The sequence below is a fragment of the Octopus sinensis genome, linkage group LG2, assembly GCF_006345805.1.
Source record: "Octopus sinensis linkage group LG2, ASM634580v1, whole genome shotgun sequence".
NCBI lineage: Eukaryota > Metazoa > Mollusca > Cephalopoda > Octopoda > Octopodidae > Octopus > Octopus sinensis.
The window spans coordinates 165981911-166007828 of record NC_042998.1 but is presented as its reverse complement, the minus strand read 5'-3'; the positions used below and the strand labels follow the sequence as shown (position 1 = coordinate 166007828).

Genomic DNA, 25918 nt, shown 5'->3' with positions numbered 1-25918 from the left:
AATGGAAATTAATGAAATATTGAGGCATCTTTTCTCTTTTATCTTTTACTTGTTTCCGTCATTAGGCTGTGGCCATGCTAGGGCATTGCTTTGAAGAACTTTTTTTTGGTTGGATGTATTGACCCCAGTACTTATTTTTTTAAAGTCTGGTACTTATCCTATTGCTGAACCACTAAATTACAGGGATATAAATACACCAACACCAGTTGGTACGCTATTGAGAAATGTAAGCAGTGTATTGAAATAGATGGAGTACTTTTTTCACAGTTGGTTTGTTGCATTACACAGGAGTTCTGGGCAAAATGTTATAGTGCATGACCATCCATGGCACATAAGTAATGTGTGTGTAAAGTTTGGTGAAAATCAGTTGAAAACTGTAGAAATGCATATGTATTACACACACATACAGACGTCCTTTGTTTTATATATATAGATGGAAAGAAAAATATCAAAAAACATCAATACATGTGAGTGATAAAAAAATATGGAGGGTTGTCTTGGGAGGTGCTAGAAATAACAGCCAAATCTGTGTAAATGTTTGTAGGTGTCTCTCTTACTATATGTATGGGTCTGTTTGTGAGAGTGTATGTATTTTATATATGTATGTGTCTGTGACTGTGTGTCTATTTAAATACACTATTTATGTTTCTCCCTCTATAGAAAACTATTGTGTAATATTGCTTCACTTTTATTCTTTCATTATTGTGTGTGTATTTGCGTATGAGATAGTAAAGCACATTTCAAACCACCAACATGACATCACATATATGAGTGTGTATGTGTCTCTGACTGTATGTGTGTGGGGGCCTATGAGTGTCTGTCTCTCTGACAGTGTGTGTGTGTTTCCATGTTAGGTACACTACTAAACACACACAAACATCTACACGTACATATACACGTGATGACTTACACGTGTGAATGTATGTCTATATGTGTCTCTCTTACTACATGTGTATGTCTGTATGTGAGAGTGTATGTGTGCATATCCTCACATTTTTTACATGAATGTGTGTGTGTCTGTGAATATGTTTATGTTTCTCAACATCAGCAAAGGCATGCTGCAACACGTCTGATGGAGTCTCAACACAGAAGGGACATGACACTTTCTAAAGATCACCAAACGCATGCTGCAGCATGTCAAATACAGTCTCAAGAAAGAAGGGAGATGAGACTTTCTCAAGATCAACAAAGGCATACTGCAGTACATCAGATGGAATCTCAAGAGAGAGTCTGTAGTGGGGGTCGATGCTCTGAGAACATTGCCACTAGAATAAGAATAGCCCGGGCAGAGTTCAGAAAGCTCCTACCTCTGCTGGTAACAAAGGGCCTCTTGCCAGAGTGAAAAGTAGACTATGATGCTTGTGTGCAAACAGCCATGCTACACAGCAGTGAAACATGGGCCATGACTGTTGAGGACATACATAGGCTTGAAAGAAATGAAGCTAGTATGATCCGCTGGATGTGTAATGTCAGTGTGCACCCTGAGAGTAAGCGCCCTGGGAGAAATGTTGGACATAAGAAGCATTAGATGTGGTGTACAAGAGAGATGACTGCACTGGTATGGTCACATTCTGCATATGGATGAGAAGAGCTGTGTGAAGAAGTGTCACACCCTAACAGTGGAAGGTACCCATAGCAGAGGGAGACCCAGGAAAACATGGGATGAGGTGGTGAAGCACGACCTTTGAACGTTGGGTCTCACAGAGGCAATGACAAGAGACCAAGACGTCTGGAAATATGCTGTGATTGAGAAGAACCTGCAAGTAAAGTGAGATCATAGCCGTAGCCTATACCAGTGTCACATAACCAGCCCATTTAAAAGCACCCTTGTATCATTGCAATACGCTGCGCTTGAGAAATATCAAAATCAAATGCAAATCAAGATCGAAATCAAATTGGAAATTGTAGATGTGGCCAATGCCAGTGCTGCCTAACTGGCACTTGTGCTGGTGGCATGTAATAAGCACCATTCATGCGTGGGTCGATGTGAGTGCCGCCTGACTGGCTCCCTGTGCTTGTGGCATGTAAAAAGCACTACCCGAACGTGGTTAATGCCAGTCTCCCCCCAACTGGATCCTGTGCTGGTGGCATGTAAAAAGCACCATCCGAATGTGGTTGATGCCAGTACCACTTGACTAGCTCCCATGCCGGTGGCACATAAAAAGCACCCACTACACTCTCAGAGTGGTTGGCATTAGGAAGGGCATCCTGCTGTAGAAACGTTGCAGTTTTAGATTGGAACCTGTTGCAGCCTACTGGCTTGCCAGTCCACAGTCAAACTATCCAACCTGAGTTTAAAACACTGAATGATGATGATGATTATATATATCTTACTAATTTTTTTTTATAGTTTAGAGAGCCTACACATTGTAGATTATTACAAAATGGAATGTAGTGTCATCTCAGTGATTAATACAAAATCCTGTGGATATCTAAAATGATAATCCAAAATAATAAAATGAATAAAACTAAACAGATATAATGCAAAGCCATCAGTAACTTATTTTCTTTTATAATATGATAATCATTATTTAGCCCTTTAGCTTTCAGATTATTCTGTCAAATGTGATACTTATTCACATTGTTTTGAATTAATCAAGCATTACTGTTACCTTTGAGATTTTGAAGATGTGATTGTTTATTTTTAGAATGACATTGTAGGGTAGGTGTGAAAGGCTGTATCTGATAAGTTTGAACATAAAACAGGTGGAATATTTGGACTGGATATTGCTGGTTTGACCCTTTAGCATTTGAACTAGCCATATCCAAATATGCTATCTATTATATGTTCAAACCAACCAAATCCACCCTATTACACCTACCCTTCATGTCATTCTTGAAATATACAATTACATCATCAAAATTTTGAAGCTATGAGATAGTGCATGATTACTTAAAAACGATGTGAATGAAAAAGCATAATCTGAATGCTAAGGGGTTAAAATATGGCATTTTTAAAAATAATTTATTATCAACTGTTTGCAGGTGAACTTTAGTGAGACAACACTTGTTGTCACTGAACCCCACTTCAACTTCTTATCCATTCAAGAAGCAATGAATGAAATTTTCTTTGAGGATTACCAATTCCAAGCTATCTATAGAACCAATGGTAAGAAAGAAAAATTGTCTTTTCAACAGAAAATTTACATTTTATTTTCTATCTATCTAGGCTATTTCTTAGTATAAGCATCCTCTACATTATGGAAGAATGGAAGGGTTGTGTTCAAAAAACCTCACTGTAACATGAGTTCTGTAATGTGAAACATATTTTCCCAGTTGACTTCCATATCGACTGGAAGTCAGTGGGGATATTTTTTTTTTGTAGTTCAGAACTTCACATTATAGCAAGATTTTGAGGAGTGCAATGCTTAAGTAACACAAAGCATACCTGTATATTAAAGTGTAGTATCTGACCTAACAATGTTTGTTAGTGTCACTAGATTTGACTCAAAAAATTCTTTTTTTATTCATTAGCCCAAGAAGGAAGTAATGTTCTCAGAACTTTTTAGGAATAAATAAGACTGATTTAGGTTATAACAGTCAATGCTGGATTTGTCTGTTGCTGGTTGCTAGTTGAGTGATAAAATACTCAGTTCTTCAAAAGGAAGTATTGGGAAAAGTGTTTAATAAAGGATATGTATTAGGCACATTGCTGTGCTCAAGAAAACCCGTTCACCACAACAAAATTGAAATCCTAAAAACAAGAAGCATTGGTGTGGGTGCTAGCGCCACATAAAAAGTGCTGGTGCTGGTCCCACATAAAAAACACTGGCAATGGTACCATGTAAAAAGCACCCAGTACACTCTGTAAAGTGGTTGGCATTAGGAAGGGCATCCAGCCATAGAGACCAAGTTAAAACAGACTAGGGAACTTGATGCAGTCCCTGGCCTTGCTAGTTCCTGTGAAACTGTCCAACCCATGCTAGCATGCAAAATGGATGTTGATGATGATGAGTCACAGTAAAGATGGTGGTAGTAGATGAGACATGTTCATTAAATGGAATCAGATGCAGGTGGTGGCAAATATTCCAACAGAATTGGCAAGGATGGGAGAATGTGACAGCTATTTTGGTGGTGGTTGAGGAAACAGAGAAACAGTTTTAAAATTGGTTTGTATGTCATCTCTGACATTAGTTTGTTTTAATGATTAAGTCTTAGGACATGATGGCCATGGACACAAGTGCCATCTATCTATGTACTTCAGACTACCATATATCTATGTTGTTTGTTGCAACATATTACTGAGTTACCATACCAGTTTTTTTCTTTGATTGCTGCCTAGAAAATGTGGCTGTGATAAAAATAAGTGCATTTATTGGTGCATATATTTCTATTTTAAAGCTGAGTCAGAGAAGAGCAACTGAAATTAAAATATTTTCTCAATGTGAAATAGAAATCCAGCATTTGTAATATAAAGAAGTTTTATCTAATAAGTCAGTGTGTACATACAACAGTGTGTAAGCATCTTGAGAGAAAAACTGGGTATAAGAAGCATCAGATGTAATGTACAATAGAGAAGACTGCACTGGTATGGTCATGTGATGTGTATGGATGAGGACAGCTGTGGAGGGAACCTGCGGAAGAGGTGGGACAAGATGGTGAAGTATGATTTTTGGATGTTGAGTCTCATGGAAGTGATGACAAGTGACCAAGACCTTTGGCGATTTGCTGTGTTTGAGAAGTCACATCAGGCTAAGTGAAATCATAGTCATGGCCAATGCCAGTGACACAAAAGCACCCAGTACACTCTATGGAGTGGTTGGAGTTGGGAAGAGCATCCAGCCATAGAAACCATGCCAAAACAGTCTATGGAACCTGGTGCAGCTCTTTGGCTTACTGGCCCCAGTCAAACCATCTTGGCCATGCTAGCATGGAAAACAGATGCTAAATGGTGATGATGGTTGTATTGTAAAATCAGATATTGTAATTAATTGCTACAAGGGTTGTTCTTTTAATAACATGTTATATTATAAAAAGAACAATTGTCTAAGCAAGATCATTGCAAAGCTTCAGTTTTTTTTAACTAATCCATTGCTATATTGGCATAAAATTCCTGATGAAATATAAAATAATCTGGTAGAGGATATTTAGTTTTCTAAACCTAAATCCTACAAAGTGCTCCTTCCTGTCCTACCTCCTTTTTCTTTTCCTTATTTCAGCCAGCCATTTAAGTGATTACAAACTAAGACGAGAACAAAGCACCAACAATCTCTGCAGTTTGGTTATTGATTCTGGTTATTCATTCAGCCATCTAGTTCCCTACATGAAGGGGGAAAAAATAACAAATGCTGTTAAAAGGTGAACCACATTACATTAAAATTCTCTTCATTTTCTGTATCTTTTTTTGAATTATATTTCATGATGTTGCTTGGGTAAAAAGTGTAAATGGTATGATAGCAGTGCATTTGTCCTTACTAACATGGCTTGGAAATGTTACTATGAGAAGTTACTGAAGGAGGAGAAAGAAGGCCAAATTTTTGTATCTCTATAAATTTGTACTTAGCTTATATAAAACTATACTGGTAAATTCACTACTTATAAAAAAAAATACTGCTTAGATTAAAATTTTATTAATGTATAATTAGCATGTTCCTTTACCCCAATACTCCTTTATTAATACCAGTATATACCAATTAATCAATATTCACAGATACCATCTGATGAGTTAGTATATAAGTATACAATATGTATAAATATTAAACTATTTCTGGATAATTTCTTTTCCTCCCTCTATTGTGGTAAGAAGTTTAGTATATACTCAAAAGTATTCATAAATTTCTATCCTTTTGTTATAATATTCTTCTTAATAATCCTTTGAATAACCCTAAACTTTAACGGTATACATAGCAACATTATTTAAAATATTTAACTATAGTACCATATGATAAGACTAGGCTTACAGGGTGCTTTTACATGACACCGGTATCTGCCACGACTGCGATTTTGCTCGGCTTGATGCGTCTTCTCAAGCACGACATAATGCCAAAGGTCTCAGTCATTGCCTCTGTGAGACCCAACACTCAAAAGGAACTCAAACACTTTGCCTCCATGAGGCCCAATGCTCAAATGTTATCCTTTACATGCCACTAGCACGGGATGCACTTAGCTTGATAAGTCCTCTCAAGCACAGCACATTGCCAAAGGTTTCATTATCAATAGTCTGCTAATGGGCGACCCCCTTAATTATCAGCTAACATCTTGTGTTAAGTTTTCCCTTACTAAACCTCATGATATTGCTTATAATAAATCTTGATTTTTTATGACTATACCAACTAGAATGTCTGTCTATTCCATCAGCCCTACCCCTAACAGATACTGCCGTCTGTTCCCTCAGCCTTAGATATACAAGGGATTTGATAAACTAGTCTATGAATTAAAACTGACCCCATAAAGACAAGAAAATCAGTGGCAGGCAGAGTCTTCTTGATAATTGTGAAGACCTATTGAGGCACGGGGCCAGAGGAGCAGGCATCGGCCATAATCGGATGGTGCTTTTTATGTGCCACCAGCATGGAAGCCAGTCAAGTATTTTGTGTTTACATTCCTGTAACTTAGCAGTTTGGTAAAAGACACTGACTGAATGAGTACTAGACTTATAAAGAATAAAACCTGTAGTTGATTTCTTCAACCAACGGCGGTGCTCCAGCATGGCCACAGTCATATGACTGAATCAAGTAAAGCAATAAAAATCTATGCCATTTTAATCCCGAGCAAGGCTGGGTATCTCTGCTAGTATATATATATATATATATATATATATATATATTAACAATTAAGGAACGGCCATAATAGGCCATTCACCCACTAGAAATAACAGCCAAAGCTTCTACCGCAAATAAAGATTAATTCCGTAAACAGGAGAAAATTAAAAAAACATTTACCCTGTAATTCTTGTACGGTATACCGTTTCATCGCTGTTTAATGGTAAACTAACCTGATTAAATTAAATCAAGCCAATCATCCATAAGCCCTCGGATTCTTCAGCAAGAAATAGCTCAAGTCGGAACAGATATTTACACGAGGCAAACCCAATCTAGCCAAGGCAATATCTGACCTAAAATTTCAAATCGTCGCACTCGCGCCAAATTTATCGGCAGCAAATAAATATCAGCCGTCGATTCCATTACGGAATTAACCAAAAAATTCATAATTAATCAATATAGGGTGGCAAGGAAAATTTTGTAGAATTTTATTGCCACCAGCGGCCCAGTAGGAAAAAATTAAATAGTCATAGACCATTTTTAAGTTCAACATTAACATTAAGGAACGGCCATAATAGGCCATTCACCCACTAGAAATAACAGCCAAAGCTTCTACCGCAAATAAAGATGATTGGCTTGATTTAATTTAATCAGGTTAGTTTACCATTAAACAGCGGATGAAACGGTATACCGTACAAGAAATTACAGGGTAAATGTTTTTTTAATTTTCTCCTGTTTACGGAATTAATCTTTATTTGCGGTAGAAGCTTGGCTGTTATTTCTAGTGGGTGAATGGCCTATTATGGCCGTTCCTTAATTGTTAATGTTGAACTTAAAAATGGTCTATGACTATTTAATTTTTTCCTACTGGGCCGCTGGTGGCAATAAAATTCTACAAAATTTTCCTTGCCACCCTATATTGATTAAATATATATATATATATACATACACACATGAGGGTACAGTGTACAAGTAAATTTTCCTTAGTTACGAATTTAGTGTACGGGTAGGTGCTCACCAAGGCTTGGTCCTCAGCCCCCATCTATTGATCATTGTCTTACAGGCCAGGACCAAGAAATTTAAGACTGGCAGCCCATGCGAACTGCTAAATGCTGATGATCTTGCCCTCATGGCAGAATCTAACAGAGTTAGGAAGGAAAAGGTGCTAGTGCCACATAAAAAGCATTGGTGATGATGCCATGTAAAAAAACAGTGGTGATGATGCCCTGTAAAATGCACCCAATACAATCTTTGGAGTGGTTGGTATTAAGAAGATCATCCAGGTGTAGAAACCAAGCCAGATCCTGTCAAGCCATTCAACCCATGCCAGCATGGAAAATGGATGTTTGATGATGTTGATGATGATGATTACAACGACGATGAAGAAGGGCTTATTTCATCTCCTTCCAAATCCACTCACAAAGCTTTGGTTGGCTCAGGGTGATTGTCGAAGTCTGAACCTAACACCATGCTGTTAGGAAGCAAACTTCTTAGCCACACAGCCATGCTTGTACTTGGCACATGGATCCTGGCTAGAGTTTTGCTCAACTGCCTCATTGCACATCTAGAGCAAGGTCTCCTACCTGAGAGCTAGTGTGGTTTTGGAAAGAGCGTGGGACTATTGACATGGTGTTTGCTGCTAGACAGCTGCAGGAGAAGTGTCAGGAGCAGAACATTGACCTCTACTCCACCTACATTGAGTAGGTGAAGTAGAGGGCTGAAGATATTTATAGTCATGTTCAGTTATTTAGAGCCAGCCACGGCCAGTGAGTTGGAACCATTTAAAAACTATGGCAGTACAGGTAAAGGTGTAAAAGCTTTGTGATAAGCACACTGAAAATATGAATTTATTTGTTTTACATCCTTTCTGTTCTCATTTTTCCATCATTTTCTGTTTTTGTTTTTTTTGTTTTTAGGATTAATGTTGGTGGGAAAATATTGACAAATCATTTGAAAGAAATAATATCTTATCGGTAAGCATGTTTATAAATATATCATTTTTTGGGATGTCCATAAAGTTTTAATGATTTTTTTTTTTAACAAACTGCCTATCTAAATATGTTGGTAGTTCTTTTAGTTAGTGTTTTATTCCTGTCGAAATAAATGGTATTTTTCTGATATTTTTTTATCACTTCAGTCTGCTTGTATTAAAAATGAAATGCAAGATATATTGTACTCTGTTAAATTTTTTTGACTGCTGATTAAATTTGTCTTTGCTTTTTGTTGGTAGGCAGCTGATGGTTATGGATGAGACATATGTTATCAACCAGCTTAAAGAGGATGTTTGTTTTGTATCTCAAGACTTCAACAAAGATATGGAAAAAGCAAGGTGAATATTACTATTTGCTTAGATATATGGATTCTCCTAAATAAACAATAGTTTTCAATTTTGTAAGATTTACACACACACACATGCGCACGCATGCACACACACATGCGCGCACGCACACACACACACACATGCATGCGCGCGCACACACACACACATAGACATCATCATCATCATCGTTTAACGTCCGTTTTCCGCGCTAGCACGGGTTGGACGGTTCGACCGGGGTCTGGGAAGCCAGGGGCTGCTCCAGGCTCCAGTCTGATCTGGCAGAGTTTCTACGGCTGGATGCCCTTCCTAACGCCAACCACTCCACGAGTGTAGTGGGTGCTTTTTACGTGCCACCTGCACAGGTGCCAGGGGAGGTCCGGCATCGGTCACGATCGGTTGGAGCTTTTAACGTGCCAGCGGCACGGAAGCCAGCCAAGGCGGCGCTGGCAACGTTCGGATGGTCTTTTTTTATGTGCCACCGGCACAGGGGCCAGTTGGGGCAGCGCTGGTGTATATATATATATTAATGTTTGTTTTTATGTTCAGTTATGATAAAAACAATTTTACATTAATTTCGTGGATTACTCTAGACTTTTGTAGAGTACAAATTTATTATTCTTAAACAAGAATATTGTTGACAGTGACTTTGAAGTTTCAACCAGCTAAACCATTGTTGGACTGGCAGTCTGACCATGGCTTAACTGGCCAAAATGTGAAAATCACTGTCAACAACTCTCTTACAGTTCTATATTTAAGAGATGAGGAATTATGTACATTATTTACATTCGACGGATATTTGTCCTCATCTTGTTTGTTGTTAACACAACATTTCAGCTGATATACCCTCCTGCCTTCTTCAGATGTCTTGGGGAAATTTCAAACCGGGGTTCTCATTCCTAAGGTATTTTTCGATATTGCTGTTGTTATTGTTATTATTATTATTGTTGTTGTTATTTTTATTATTATTATTATTATTGTTGTTCAAGTCACTGCTTGACTTGAACAATAATAATAATAATAATAATAACAACAACAACATCATCATCTAAAAATACCTTAGGAATGAGAACCCAGGTTCAAAATTTCCCCAAGACACCTGAAGAAGGGTGGAGGGTATATCAGCCGAAACGGTGTGTTAACAACAAACAAGATGGGGACAAATATCCATTGAATGTAAATAATGTAAATAATAAACAACTTTCTTGTTTAAAAATAATATGTATATGTAAATGGCAGCTGTGCCAGTGTGTGTGTGTGTGTGTCCTTGTCTGGACATCACGTGATAGTTGTAAACCAGTGTCCTTCGTTTCCAATTTTCTGTGGAAGTATTTTTATCCATTTGGAAATATCACTTTGCTCAGAAACCAGTGATGGTTGGTAACAAAAAGAGTATCTGGGCAATAGCAAAATGTTCCTCAACAAATCCTATCTGATCCATGAAAATATGGAAAATTAGATATCAAAGTAATGATGAATAATGATGATTTTTGCTAAATATCTCCCTTGGCTGTTTAAGGATTATGTTCTTCATAATCTATACTATGCAGATTAAACAGAAAGGATAATAGCATTGGACGAGATTATATATTACCTGATTACACAAACATCCACCGTGGCTATATGAATACACTTGAAGAATCTACTGGAAAGTCTAAAGAAAATGAGCAAGTAAGTATCTAACTTTTTATTTTCTTTCTTGTTAGAAATGCCATTTGTCTACAAATTATTGTTTCCTTCATTCAGTTTACTCTTTACTCTTTTACTTGTTTTAGTCATTTGACTGTGGCTGTGCTGGAGCACCGCGTTTAGTCGAGCAAATCAACCCCAGGACTTATTCTTTGTAAGCCTAGTACTTATTCTATCGGTCTCTTTTGCCAAACAGCTAAGTTACGGGGGCGTAAACATACCAGCATTGGTTGTCAAGCGATGTTGGGGGGACAAACACAGACACACAAACATACACACACACACACACAAAAATATGATGGGCTTCTTTCAGTTTCCGTCTACCAAATCCACTCACAAGACTTTGGTCAGTCCGAAGCTATAGTAGAAGACACTTGCCCAAGGTGCCACACAGTGGGACTGAACCCAGAACCATGTGGTTCATAAGCAAGCTACTTACCACACAGCCACTCCTTCACCTATCCACACACCCACTCCTATGCCTGTTTGGGAACTTTTTGCATATATTTCTTGAAATAGTAATTTAAATGCTTATGTGGTATACCTAACTTTGCAAGGGCATTTGAGAAAGTTGGTTTAGTAATTGAATATAGTCATGCAGTACATAAGTGAGACATTATGGGAGAAATTTGAGGAATCCCTATGACATATTAAAGAAATGAGTTAAAGTTAGTGCAGTTGCATTATATACAAGAATGGAGAACTAAAGTAACTTTCCTGAGATTATTACTTTTTGTAATAGCTTTTACAAATATGAAAAATCAAGCCCCTTCCACCTAGCTACAATCATGGCACTTGAATTAGCAAGGCTTTTAAAAGTCAGTGACAACATTAAATAATTGGAACAAAAGCATGGTATCAAATGTACAAGTAATTTTATGCGAACATGTATTTTATTGCTAAAGTCAAGCCTATATATTCTGTGAAACCATTGATATTTTTGTAATAGGTTAGTTTGTTACATTTGTGGCTATGTGGTTAAGAAGCTTGCTTTGCAACCACATGGTTTTGAGTTCAGTCCTACTGTATGGCATCCTGAGCAAGTGTGTTCAACTGTAACTCCAAGCTGACCAAATGTCTTGTGAATAAATTTGGTAGATGGAAAGTGTGTGAAAGCTTTTGTATCATCATTTAATGTCCGTTGTCCAAGCTGGCATGGGTTGGATGTTTTGACCGGGCTGGCATGCTGGAAGGCTGCACTAGACTCCAGTCTGATTTGGCATGGTTTTCTATGGCTGGATGCCCTTCCTAGTGCCAACCACTCTGAGAGTGTAATGGGTGCTTTTACTTACCGCCAGCACAGGTGCCATTTGCATAACACCAGGGCGCTTTTATATGACTCCGGTGTCTGCCACAACTGCGATTTTGCTCGGCTTGATGGGTCTTCTCAAGCATGACATAATGCCAAAGGTCTCAGTCATTGCCTCTGTGAGGCCCAACACTTGAAAGGAACTCAGCCACTTTGCTTCCATGAGGCCCAATGCTCGAAAGGTGTCCTTTACATGCCACTAGCATGGGATACACTTAGCTTGACAGGTCCTCTCAAGCTCAGCATATTGCCAAAGGTCTCGGTCACTATATGTATATATCATAGCCATCATCATATGTCAGTTTTCCATGTTGCCATGAGTTGGGTAGCTTGACAAGAATCGACAAGGCCCAGGGACCGCATCAAGTTCCATAGTCTGTTTTGGCTTGGTTTCTATGGCTGAATGCCATTCCTAATGTCAACCACTTTACAAAATGTACTAGGTGCTTTTTATATGGCACCATCACCAGTGCTTTTTACATGGCACCAGCACCCACACCAATGCTTTCTATGTGGCTATTTGTTTTTAGGATCTCAATTCTGTTGTGGTGGGCAGGTCAACAATACACCACATATCTTGGCTTTCTGTCATCTCCTTCATAAGGTTCAGTGTTTTGAGATTGACCTTCAATACTTTATCCTATGCCTTCCAGGGTCTCCCTCTTCTACAACTTCGCTCCACTTTAAGTGATATATATGACTATATATGTGTGTGTATATGCTCAATAGGTAAGAGCTAGATAAGCTTAGTATATAAACCACATAGTAGTGTTTGAATGAACTTGAACTTAAACTCTGACTTCTCTATCCAGGCCAAAGCCCACAGTGTCAGAAATGACTCTAATAGAAATTCAAATCAAGCTGATATGGAGGTAGTAATACAGATAAACACACTTAGGCTTGATTGATATATATATATTTACAAAAATATAAAATATGTGTTTATGTGCCCATAACTTAGCGGTTCAGCAAAAGAGACCGATAGAATAAGTACTAGGCTTATATATATATGTGTATATATATATATATATATATTTCAATATTTAAATAATGAGGGAGATAAATTAATATTAATTTTAATATCAATTTAAAACCAGTAGTCTATCGCTGAATTTTTCCTCTAGAGAACTTTCTTTGTAGTTTGATCGTTGATGATCTATTTCTAGCATGCCACCAACTACCTAGCAGTCTTGCCCTGTCAATATACACACACACATATATATATATATATATATATATATATATATGTATGTGTGTGTGTGTGTGTGTGTATGTGTGTATATATATATATGATGGTTTTTGGTAAACTGTGTTAATTTTTACAATTCTGTAAATAATAATAATGATATTTTGAAGCCTTAAATCTTATAAGCTATCATGTGTCACGTAAAAAGCACCATCCAAATCGTGGCCGAAGCCAGTGCCGCCTCGACTGGCTTCCGTGCAGGTGGCACGTAAAATGCACCAATCCGACCGTGGCCGATGCCAGCCTCGCTTGGCACCAGTGCAGGTGGCACGTAAAAAGCACCCACTACACTCACGGAGTGGTTGGCGTTAGGAAGGGCATCCAGCTGTAGAAACATTGCCAGATAAGACCGGAGCCTGGTGCAGCCTTCTGGCTTCCCAGATCCCCGGTCGAACCGTCCAACCCATGCTAGCATGGAGAATGGACGTTAAACGATGATGATGATGATGATGATGATAATGATATATATATATATATACATACATCATCATTTAATCTCCATGTTCCATGCTTGTTGAATGGTTTGAAGGATCTGATGGGTGCAAGGATTGCATTGCATCTGCTTTGGCATGATTTCTACGACTCGATTCCCTTCATTGCAGCAATTATTTTACAGTGTGTACTGGGTTAATTTTTTGGTGCCACTGGCACTCGTGAGGTCCCCATGCAGCTTGTATGTCTACAAAAGCTGAGGAACTGGGTGACGGTGTGCTTTATGGGAAATGGAGGTTAAGGTATGAGAGAAGGGTTTGGGGTCAAGAGGTTCTTGTAGAGGAGATACATGACTACTCATGTTTAGGGAAGAGAATGAAAATGAATCAGTGCTATCTCCAATGAGATAAACAGTGGTTATGAGGTATCCAGGTGGCACCTCAAGGTACTAGGTAAGTAGAAGTGACTGGTGACAGAAGCTAGCAGTGTGTGTGGGTGGAGGTTTACAAGAGTGTATGGCAGGGGCAAGAGACAGGGTGGATGGGATAGGAGATATAGGCAACATCTATATGATACATCTTAAGGAAAGCAATAGCATTAGCTCACATGGTTTATTTACATTAACTTACATGACTTATTTTGAAAATGGAACTTGCTACTGGTGAAAAAAATAATAGAGTATGCACATGCACACACACCCACCCACCACTATCACCACCACCACCACCATTTTACATTTGCTTTTCAATGTTCGCTTAGGTTGAGTGGGAACTCTACTACACAGCAACCAACCACTTACTGCATTCCTCTGTTTTCTGAAATTCAGCATCCTGAGATCAGCTTCCTCCACTTCTGCCTATGTCTCTCTCTTTTTTTTTTTCCTCATGAATCCCTTGGCACTTATTTACTTGGCTGTCATCATGCAGGCATATTTATATGTTTGTACCAACACAGTTGTCATACTTGCACTCTCCTTCTGATTTTCTTGTACTGCTAATATTTCTCTCAGCTCAACTGTGCCTTCTCATTCATACACGCTAATGATTCATAACCGGCAGGGCATGCTTGCATCATTTCTTTCCAGTCACCATGGATCATACACAAGCATCATGCAGTCAATCCTTTGCTCAAGGAGAGAACCTGCCTATTGTCAGCAGAGATAGTAGTTCCTGACTAACCTCACCTCCTAATTCTTTTAGTGCATCCTCCTCAGTTACTGAGTGGGGCACACAAGCTGCAGAAGCTATTAATGGCTTCTATGGAGCTTTCTAAGCATTATAGGGGCAGGTGTGGTTTTGTGGTAAGAATCTTGCTTCTCAACCACATGGTTCAGGGTTGAGTCCCACTGTATGGCACCTTGGGCAAATATCTTCTACTATAGCCTCAGGCCAACCAAAGCCATGTGAGTGGATTTGATAGATGGAAACTGGAAGAAGCTCGTCATATATGTGTGTATGTATGTCTTCTATCTGTGTTTGTCTCCCCACCACTCGATAACTGGTGTTAGTGTGTTTACATCCCTTTAACTTAGCAGTTCAGCAAAAGAGACTGATAGAATAAGTACCAAGCTTTAAAAAACAAGTCCAGGGGTCGATTTGTTCAACTAAAATTCTTTAAGGCTGTGCTCCAGCATGGCTGCTGTCAAATGACTGAAACAAGGAAAAGATAAAAGATTAGGAAAAATTTATTTTACTAATTCTCTGACAGGTAATTACTCCTGTGCAATTAACATACAAAGCCTGTTTGTGATCCCAGAACATTTGATATACCCATGCATTACATTGAGTACAGTGTGGAATTTCTTCTGACTCATTTGCTTTATATCAAGCACCTCTGTTTCCTTACTTACTTATACTGATACTTTAGTATTTGCTAAATTTACACTGATTCTTATATTGGAAGTTTTCATGAACTTTGTATTGTTTTACTGGCTAGATACCTTTGCTATCATCAACCACTTCAAAGCATGGACTAGGTATATTTTATTATGCCACCATCACTAGGCAGGTTGTCTGCAAGGAATAAAGTGTCTTTCTATGTTAGCATCTTCATTATCATCATCATTTAATGATTACTTTTCCTTGTTTGCATGAGTTGGACAGAATTTGTTGAGGCAGATTTTTCTTTTGGCTAAATGCTCTCTCTCTCTCTCTCACTAACACTTACCAGTTTCCAGGCAAAGTAATATTTTTCCATAGCTGGAAGACTGGAAATGAACAACTTGGCTTGTATAACAGTGATTCTCATTTACAACTATCACGATATCTAGACATGGATACATACAAGCATGCACACACGCGCGCACGCACACACACACACACACACACACACACACACACACACACAATGGGCTTCTTGCAGTTTCTGTTTACCATATACACTCATAAGTCTTTGGTCAGCTTGGTAATAATACCGGTAATAGAAGACACTGAAAGTGTCATGCAGTGGGACTGAACCCAAGCCCATATGGTTGGGAAACAAGCTTCTTAACCACACAGCCACATTTGTGCCTATGTCAATTTTTATTTGGAGTTACTATTCTTTCAGATGGGTTGTATTCACTATGACTTAGTAGAATCCACATCTCTTCCATATAAGTATTTATTCAGAGTATTGGCTCTCTTAGACAAGGGATGTGGGTGCCTTCACTCCAATTCACAGAGCCCATGTTTCCTTTGTGCACGTATTTATTTAGAGTCATTACTCTCCTTTCTCTTAGACAGACAGTAGGATTGTCTAAGGGTCTAGTTTGCAGAATCCATGTCTCTGTACAATTTTTCATAGTTCTTGTTCTCATGGATACATTGCCTTCACTGCTACTTGTGGAGTCCATGTCTTTTTTGTGTAAACTTTCAGTGACAGCCTACAATGCTTAACTCTTTAGCATTCAGATTACTCTGTCAAATGTAATTCTTATTCATTCCCATCATTTGTATTAATCATGAATTATCTCATAGCTTCAAGATTTCAATGATATGATTGTTTGCTTTTAGAATTACATTGTAGAGAAGGTGAAAGATGCTGAACCTGGGTGGTTTGAACATAAAACACATGAAATATTTTGGGCTGGATTTGGCTGGTTTAAATATTAAAGGATTGAAATTACAGTTGTAGATTGCAGTGTGTCAAAGCTGGAGGAGAGATGAGAGGGAGGGTATGAAGGAGAAGTGGGTAAAAGAAGGACACACAGAAAGAGCTGGGGTAGAGGAGACAGTCATACAAGAAAAAAGGGAATGTGGATAGAGGGTAGAGGGGTTGTGTGATAAGGAGTGGGTAGAGAAAGAGAGGTATGTGTGAGAGAGTAAAAAGAGGAAACGAGAAAAGGCAGATATACATCAATAAAGTATGAAAGGGCTGCTCTGATATTGTATAGTTTAGTAGGAAATGAGGAATGGAATTATAAAGATAGGTGTAGGTGGCGTAAAAAAAGAGGACAGGTAAAAGTGCAAGAAGAAAGTACATGTGATACAAGTCAGGGAGAGGGGACATAGGATATACCTTCTGTTGAGAACAAGAATATTTACATGGCTTGACTACATAGTTTAATTGCTAAGGGAGCCCGAATTGATAAGCTTCATAGACTTTGGTATGTGAGAGAAAGGTTAAATCAAGACTACAAGAGAAATACAGATAGGCAAGGCTGAGCGTGAGAGCTTTGCAATGGTGACCATGCATAATTTGATAACCAAGGAACAAATCTGGGGAAAGGTAAACAGTAACATATAAATAAAATAATAAGCAAATATGATAATTGTATGTCAACAGAATAAAATCAGAATGTCTTTAGCTGCCTGACTGCTTAACATTCATCATATAGAATGAAGAAACTGATAGATAAAGAAGGCCATGAATGTTATAAAAAAGTAATGAATTCTGAAAATTCTGAAATCATATTTCAAAACATATCTTGGACAGGCATTATTGAAATAATTTGAATGCTAAAGGGTTAATTATAATGACTCCAGTGCTCAATTGGTACTTATTTTATTAATCCCGAAAGGACAAAAGGTAAAGTCAACCTCCATGACGTTTGAACTCAGAATAAAACTCCTGGAAGAAATGTTGTTTTGCATTTTATCTCTTGTGATAATGATTCTACCAGCTTGCCATTTCAACACAAAACACAATGGAATTAAACTTGAAACCACATGGTTTTGAAGTGAGCTTCTTAAACACCAGGATACAACCATACCTACACTCTTATAGAAGAGAGAGGGAGAAAGAGAGAGAGAGAGAGAGAGACATACACAAAACAAATGAGAGAGAATTTGGAAGACAGCCAGAAAGTAGGTTGATCAAAGCAAATCTAAGTATAACTATAAAACAGTGAATTATATCTTAGTAAACTTGTCACTTGTGAAATTGTATCTACATTGTTTAAACTAGTCCACAAGTAAACAAGATGGACAGAACAAAACCAAAAGCATTTAACTGCTATTTCATTATTTTTAATTGGTAGTTGTCAGTTTTATGTGTATGCTACCACAATATGATTAGTAGTTTCTCTGTATCTTAACTATGAATGGCAGGCCTCACATGCCACCTGACTTAATGCTACCATATTGTCCTTGCATGCCATTAATAATGGTTGGGAAGGTCACACTGTTGCAGGTATTTAGATCAACATTTCACTCCTCACCCATACTTTTCCAGTGAACTTTGACCTGCAGATGTTCAGGATGAGACATTAGCCACAACAATCCCGCCAAAAGGTGGAGGGCCTTTATAAGTTATAAGTGTTGCTTTTCCTCTTCTCCCTTGACTGATTTACCAAAAAAGAATATAAATTATGATAAAATTTACATATGAAAATATATTCTGACTATTACCTTTTATTGCATTTTAGCAGTTCTCTGTCTGTCTCTGTCTCGCTCCCTCTCTCTCTATTTCTCTCTCTCTCTCTCTCTCTCTCTATATATATATATATATATATATATATATATATATATATGGCTTGGTTTTTCCTTGGGGCTGGCCGGGTCGGAGTAATATCGAGATTAAACAGCCGAAATTACTAAGATGATCCGGTTCCCAACTGAAGATTAGAGGCTTCGAGTGACCCGTCTGTTTTTTTGTGTTGTCTCCTTGTGTGTTTTTGCGTTCTTGTCCCACTTTGTAATTTATATTTTATATTTAATTTCTATACATATATATATATACACACACATAATTGTTAAACATGATGTCAAACATTAAGGCAAGGAGGCAAACATCTCAAGTCATATACAATATCATTATAGGAAGAAATTCAAAATCTTGCAGCTGCTTCTGGGATATCTCCAAGTAAGGGATATTCTGTCATCAGAGACAAATAGGGAGGAAAAATATGGAAAATGAGAATGGTGTATATCAATAAGATGACAACATAGAGGAAGGGAGTAAAAGAGTAAAGAGATGGAAAGAGAGGAGAAAAAGAAGCATAAAAGTTCATAGTTCAACTTTCTGAAGTTATAGAAACCAGAGCATGAGTCCTTAGGCTCTATTTTTTTTCACTATTTTCCTCTACCTCCCCATCTTCCCTCTCATCTTCTTAGCTACCCCCTACACAATTCTTAGACACCATACACATATGCACCTTACTTTATCCTATAGCCAATCCTTAAAATCTCCACTACCTCACTCTATCTACCTCTCTTTCTATTTAGTTTCTTTTCTTTACTTTTACCATTTAATAGCCACCTCTGCTACCATTCTGTTATTGAACAGTTTCTACTTGATTGCTGGTGCTCTAAATTATGTATGTTTGATACTTTTAAATATACTTTAAAGTTTAAAAAGTAATTCAACAGGCATGGTTGTGTGGTTAAGAAGCTCTCTTTGCAGCCACATAGTTTCAGGTTTAGTCCCACTGCCTGGTACCTTAGGCAAGTGTCTTCTACTATAACCCTGGGATAACTGATGTCTTGTGAATGAATTTGGCAGGCAGAACCCTTCAAGGCAGTGCTCCAGCATGGCTGCTGTCTAATAACAAAAACAAGTAAAAGATGAAAGATAACAACAATATTCATGTTATTATTAACTTCACAATTATTAATGTTTGTTTATTTTCCTCTATTTTCTTGTTCTAGTTAATCCGAGTAAATAACGAACGGTTTTCTGTCCCCGAGATACTTTTCCACCCATCCAATGTTGGAATAGAAGAAATGGGAGTTGCAGAAACAGTGGCACATATTTTAAGTCTTGTTTCAAAAGGTTGGATTACTATTATCAATAACATTTGTTTAATATTTGTTTGTATGTCTTACAATTGTATAAGTTTGATGTTAAGTTATTTAACCCTTTCGTTACCAACCCGGCTGAAACCTCCTCTGACTCTGTAGTACAAATGTCTTATTTTCATAAGTTTTGAATTAAAATCTTCCACCAAACATTAGTCACAATTTATGTTCCTAATGACAACTAAGTTATTTTGCTAAATTCTTTGTTATATTTAAAGTAATTGAAAGAATCACAGAGCATCTCAAAATAAATACAGTAATGAAAGGGTTAATTCTTAAAAATCTTGTGATAACATTTAATTGTCTAGATTTATTTTAGTGTTGTTTTTTTTTTTCAAAAACTATTTTACGCAAAGGCTTGAGCATGGCTGTGTGAGAAGTTTGCGTATCAACCTCATTGCTCTGGGTTCAGTGTCTTCTACTATAACCCCAAGCCAAAATTGTTTGATTGGCCTGGGGTTATAGTAAAAGACACTTGCCCAAGGTTCCATGCAGTGAGAGTGGAACCCCAAACCATGTAGTTGAGAAGCAAATTTCTTAACCACACCGCTGTGTCTGCACTTTAGCTTCATCATCATCATCATTTAGCATCCATTTTCCATGTTGGTATGCATAAGATGGTTTCACTGGAGCTGGTAAGCTAGAGAGCTGCACGAAGCTCCAATCTGTTTTTGCTTGGTTTCTACAGTTGGATGCCCTTCCTAATGCCAGCCACTCCGTAGAGTGTACTGTATGTCTTTTATGTGTCACTGGTATGAGTACCTTTTATGTGTCATTAACAACAGGTGGTGAGCTGGCAGAATCATTAATGTGCTTGGCAAAATGCTTAGTGGCATTTCGTCTTTTAATGTTCTGAGTTCAAATTCTGCTGCAGTCCACTTTGCCTTTCATCCTTTTAGAGTTGATAAAATAAGTACCAGTTGAACACTGTGGTTGATATAATTGATTTACTCCCGCCCTCGAAATTGTTGGCCTTGTGGCAAAAATTTGAAATCAATAATAAAAGCTAGGCTAGATAGGGATGCAAGATGTCAAGTACTTCCAACTAGGTAAGAAGTTGAGAGTAGTAAGCTTGTAAATGTTCTGAAATATTCCTGAATTGTAATGCAGTGAGAATTTACAAACCAGGATGTCATTGAGGAGATTAGCACCTAGTATTTTTATTGTTAATGAGGGCAGTAAAAATAAAGCAATATGGAAGTGTTATTTTGGAAGGTTATAGAGTGCGAAATAAAAATAGGATTGTGAAAATCTACCTGCCAAAGCAGAACCAACAAAGAATACAATTATAATTAATCATCATCATCATCATTTAATGTCCACTTTCCGTGCTAGCATGGGTTGGATGATTTGACTGAGGACTGGTGAACCAGATGGCTGCCCCAGGCTCCAGTCTGATCTGGCAGAGTTTCTACAGCTGGATGCCCTTCCTAACGCCAACCACTCCGAGAGTGTAGTGGGTGCTAACAATCATGGAGAAAAAGGCAAGGATAGAGGGTAGAGGAGTTGTGTGATAAGGAGTGGGGAGAGAAAGAGAGGTATGTGTGAGAGAGAAAAAAGAGGAACCTCTTTGGATGCAGGCCACTTTGAGGCTGTTGGATAGGCCTTGAATTATAGCTTAACATTATTGTAGAGAATCCACTTCTCATCTCTAGTAATGATTCTGTCTAAAAAAAAAAAAAGATGTTTGAAGTTCATGGGAATGCAATGACACATAGCAGTCCACACATTGTTTGTGATTGTTTTTTGACAGATCATGTGGAATCCATCTTCCTGCCTTGGAGACTTTACCAAGCCTTCTATTATTTCACAGTAGATGGTCATATGACTCACATTAAACTCCTTGCTCAGCTCCCTAGTTGTAATGGTTGGATTTTCATCAACAGTAGCTTGCAATTCCTAAGAATTGTGTCCTTCTCTTCTTTTAGACTGAAGTCATCCTTTTTGAAGTTACCCTTTCTTTTGAAGGTCCTTTCATTCACCACATCATTTCCATAAGTGCTTTTGAGTGATTTTGCTACTGAACTTGCTGTATTCCCCTTCTGGAATTCAAATAGTAAAACATGCCATATGTGCACTTTACTTGAAGTGTATATTTGTGTCATCTGAAAGTAGAAATAACATTTTAGTAATTTAGATAGCTACTAATATCATTTAGAACATAGACTTGTGTAATCATGTCTTATAATTATCCTTAAAAAAAAACAGACAGAACTTTTGTTACAACTTGATAATTTAGCTCATTTTAAAACAGGATAACTAGAAGTCTCACGAGAGTTGGAATCAATTCTAAAAAAAACCTATCTTTAGTACATTCATTAGTAAGAATTGTCATTATTTACTTATCAGAAATGGAACCTCATTTGTTGAATAATATTCTACTGACTGGTGGAAATTGCTTCCTTCCTGGTTTCAAAGAACGTTTGTAAGTTGGGATTTTATTATTATTATTTTCTTTTATATTTTTCACCTAATGTTACTGTTCACATGCATTGGAGTTTGTAAATTGAAACTTTTGCATGGCTGTGTGGATAGGAAGCGTGCTCATGGTTTTGAGTTCAATCCCTCTGTGTGGCACCTTGGGCAAGTGTCTTCCACTATAGCCATGGGTAAACCAATACTTAGTAAGTGAATTTGGTGGAAACTGAAAGAAGCCTGTCATATACATTTGTGTGTGTGTGTGTGTGTGTCAGTGTTTGTCCCCCATACCACTTGATAACTGGTGTTGGTTTGTTTATGTCTGAGAATAAATGCCAGATTAAAAAAGATAAGTACCAAGATCAATATGATATGATTCTGTAGACTGAGCCTTCATTTCTGGATCACAAAGATAAACCTATGTTCTCTTCCTTGTTATTAGATTAGAAAAAAATTATGCCTTCTTTGATTTCAAATGCTTCTTGCAGATCAAAGCAGACTTCCAGCGTTGTCTTCTTCAAATCAGTTGTCAATTGCTGAGGTATCTCCTTTTCACACACATTGAAAATCCCAAATTCTTTCACCATATATTTTTTTTATATGTGTGTGTGTGTGTTTGTGTGTGTGTGTGGATCAAAATAGTTTGATTCAAATTCTGTGGTACTTAAAGTTTCAAAGCATAAGATAATGCTTATCTTCAGCCATTGGAAATCTGAATGAGAACTCAGTTGGAGAAAGTCAGATGGTATTACCAATAGATGGACTGCGATTGGTCGAGAAAGGTCATGCAGTGTCACAGTTTGATGTTGGTATTTCAGCGACAACAATTACTTGGAAAATACTGCGTGCTGAACAAGAAATTGACCATGTGGTGCACAGGAAATCAGTTGCATGGTTGAAGGAAAGTAGGCAGGGGCAGGGTGACACTATATCTATGGTTATAAGTAAGCATGCATACACGCACATGTGGATGCATGTATGTATTTGTGCAGGTGTATATAAAATACATAAAATTGCATGTGTTTGTCTATATATATATATATACACACACACACACACACACATGTACATACAAGAACACATATGTACATACATCCATCAGTTTCCATCTACCAAATCTACTCACAAGGCTTTGGTTATCTCTGGGCTACAATAGAAGATACTTGCCCAAAGTGTCTACCCATGCCTCTATATGTATTTATGTATGTATGTGTGTCTGTATATATTAATATATGTATGTGTGTGTGTATGTGTATTAATATATATGGTATTGCTCAGCGATGTTGTTTCCTCCTTTGAGCTCTCTCGCAGTGCCTCTCTTGAAGACAAATGTCAGAGGCGAAAAAATTATGCAGCTGCATCATCAGACCCAGGACAACCATACCTCTGTGATCATTGCAATTGGATATGTCGATCCCACATCGGCCTTATTATCCATGAATGATCATACAGATAACGTAGATAACAGCCTTCCTAATATTTGTCAGTGAAGTGAAGCCAAGATATATATATATATGTATGTGTATATATATATATATATATATATATATATATAATATATATAATATAAATAATATATACATATATTCATACATATATGTACATACTTACATATATATGCATATACATACACATATATGGGCTCAGGACATCACAGAAAGTAAACATGAAATATGGAAACAACGTGAAATACGAAAACATGGAATACAAACTTTTTTTGCGAACAACAAAAGAAACAAATGGAAAACAAGACAAGCAACATAAAGAACGACCCTTCATCAGTTGTCAGCTGTTTTTCTACTCCATATTTCGAGCAATTCACGACAAGATGCGCTTTTGACAAAGCAGTTGCTCCTGCAAAGCAAATTAAATAAAATTTGTGATTTTGCAGAGGGTCAAAGTTGGTAAGAAAAACAGGACAGTGAAAACAAACAGAGATGCTTTAGCCCATGTAGAGGTGGCAGTGGCTGGTTACGGGGTATATCGCTGTAGGTTTCTTTGATATGAGCGTCCAATTCCTCTTTTGTACACAATAAAGTGCCACTCTTCAGTTCAGTGAACAGCTTCTTAGTAAACCTGTACTGGTCCTTCAGAAAATGACGCCTAGTCCTTTTACTTTCCTTTCATCGCTCATATTGGCGGATACGTCATTGCACGTACAAATCATTGTACAGCAGTGTGAGGCCAGGATTTTCGTCTTCTGTAGCACATTTCCATCGCTTTCTTAGGCTGGTCTTTTCCTTCCTCAGCTGATTCATGTTGGATATTCAAGGACCAAATGAAGGGCAGATTTTCAATCCAGGATCATCCTGATTCCAAATACATATAATATGTCTATGTAGAGCAAATGTAGACTGAGATACTGGGGTCCCGGACAGACAGACAGAGTTTTGCGTTAATTAAATAATAGATAAAATTTTGATGTTTCTATTTATTTTCCATTTGTATTGCTTTTCAGTGTAAAAGAAGTGAGAAGTATGATCCCCATTGAATATGATCTCAAAGTAACCATGCCAGACAAGTAAGGATATGTATTTATGTAATATAATTGTTTCTCTATTGCTTCATTACTTCAGAGTTGTATTTGCTTGGCAGCTGACATAATTTGAGATTTTGTGTGTGGAAAATGAAATGGTTAGAATGTGGGAATGTCATTGTAGCCATTACATATACAGTTGCATGGCTGTGTGGTTATGAAGCTTACTTCCCAACCATGTGGGTCTAGTTTCAATCCCACTGCACAGCACCTTAGGCAAGTGTCTTCTATAACCCTTGGTTGGCCAATTCCTTTTGAGTGTATTTGGTTGATGGTATGTATTTTATGTATTATGTTTGTTCCTTACCAACACTTGATAACTGGCATTGGTTTGCTTATGTCTCTGTGACTTAACAGTTTTGCAAAAGAGACTGATAGAATAAGTACCAGGCTTAAAAAGTAAGTACTGGGGTCGATTTGTTAAACTAAATCCTTCCAAGCAATGCCCCAGCATGGTACAGTCCAGTGACTGAACCAAGTAAAAGATAAAGAACATCATCATCATCATTTAATGTATATATTCCATGTCAGCATGAGCTGGGTATTACGATAAGACCTGACTAGCTAGAGGATTGAATTGGAATCCAGTGTCTACTTTGGTTAGGTTTCTATGGCTGGATGTCCTCCATGAGATTTGATGCAGTTTATGTTTATTTGAAGGGAATTCCAGAGGGTTGACATTCTGTAAAAATTACCTATTGGACTTTGTAATTAGTGTAGAAGACAAGGACAGGCACAGCATAAGTGAAGAAAGGCAGAGAGATGAGTATTTGAGCTGGATCTAGATAGAGGTGGTATGCAATTGCCCCCACCCCCCACCCCCATGATGAATATGAGCCATTGTGGAGCAATGTAGTCGGTAGAGTGAAGAGACAGTTTGCCTGTGTGTTCATGAGGGAGTTTTATATTACTACTGTTAGTATTTTGAACTCATATTCTTGCATATTATTTTACTTCCTCAGTCAGTATAGTTGAAAACGAAAGGTATTCTGTCTGTTTTACGGTTGAAATAGTGAGTACTATGAACATTAACCAGCTGAATACCAACTGCT

General features: G+C 37.6%; 1 protein-coding gene across 1 annotated transcript in view; it reads left to right on the top strand.

The window, feature by feature from the left end:
- Positions 1-25918, top strand: part of LOC115231171 (actin-related protein 6) — a 33328-nt gene that overhangs the window by 4510 nt on the left and 2900 nt on the right. Inside the window, exons 4-11 of the mRNA XM_029801252.2 lie at positions 2986-3109; positions 5160-5298; positions 8618-8674; positions 8932-9030; positions 10569-10689; positions 19763-19886; positions 22262-22337; positions 24789-24851. Coding sequence (XP_029657112.1) covers positions 2986-3109; positions 5160-5298; positions 8618-8674; positions 8932-9030; positions 10569-10689; positions 19763-19886; positions 22262-22337; positions 24789-24851 — 803 coding nt within the window. The remainder of the gene's footprint in view (positions 1-2985; positions 3110-5159; positions 5299-8617; positions 8675-8931; positions 9031-10568; positions 10690-19762; positions 19887-22261; positions 22338-24788; positions 24852-25918) is intronic.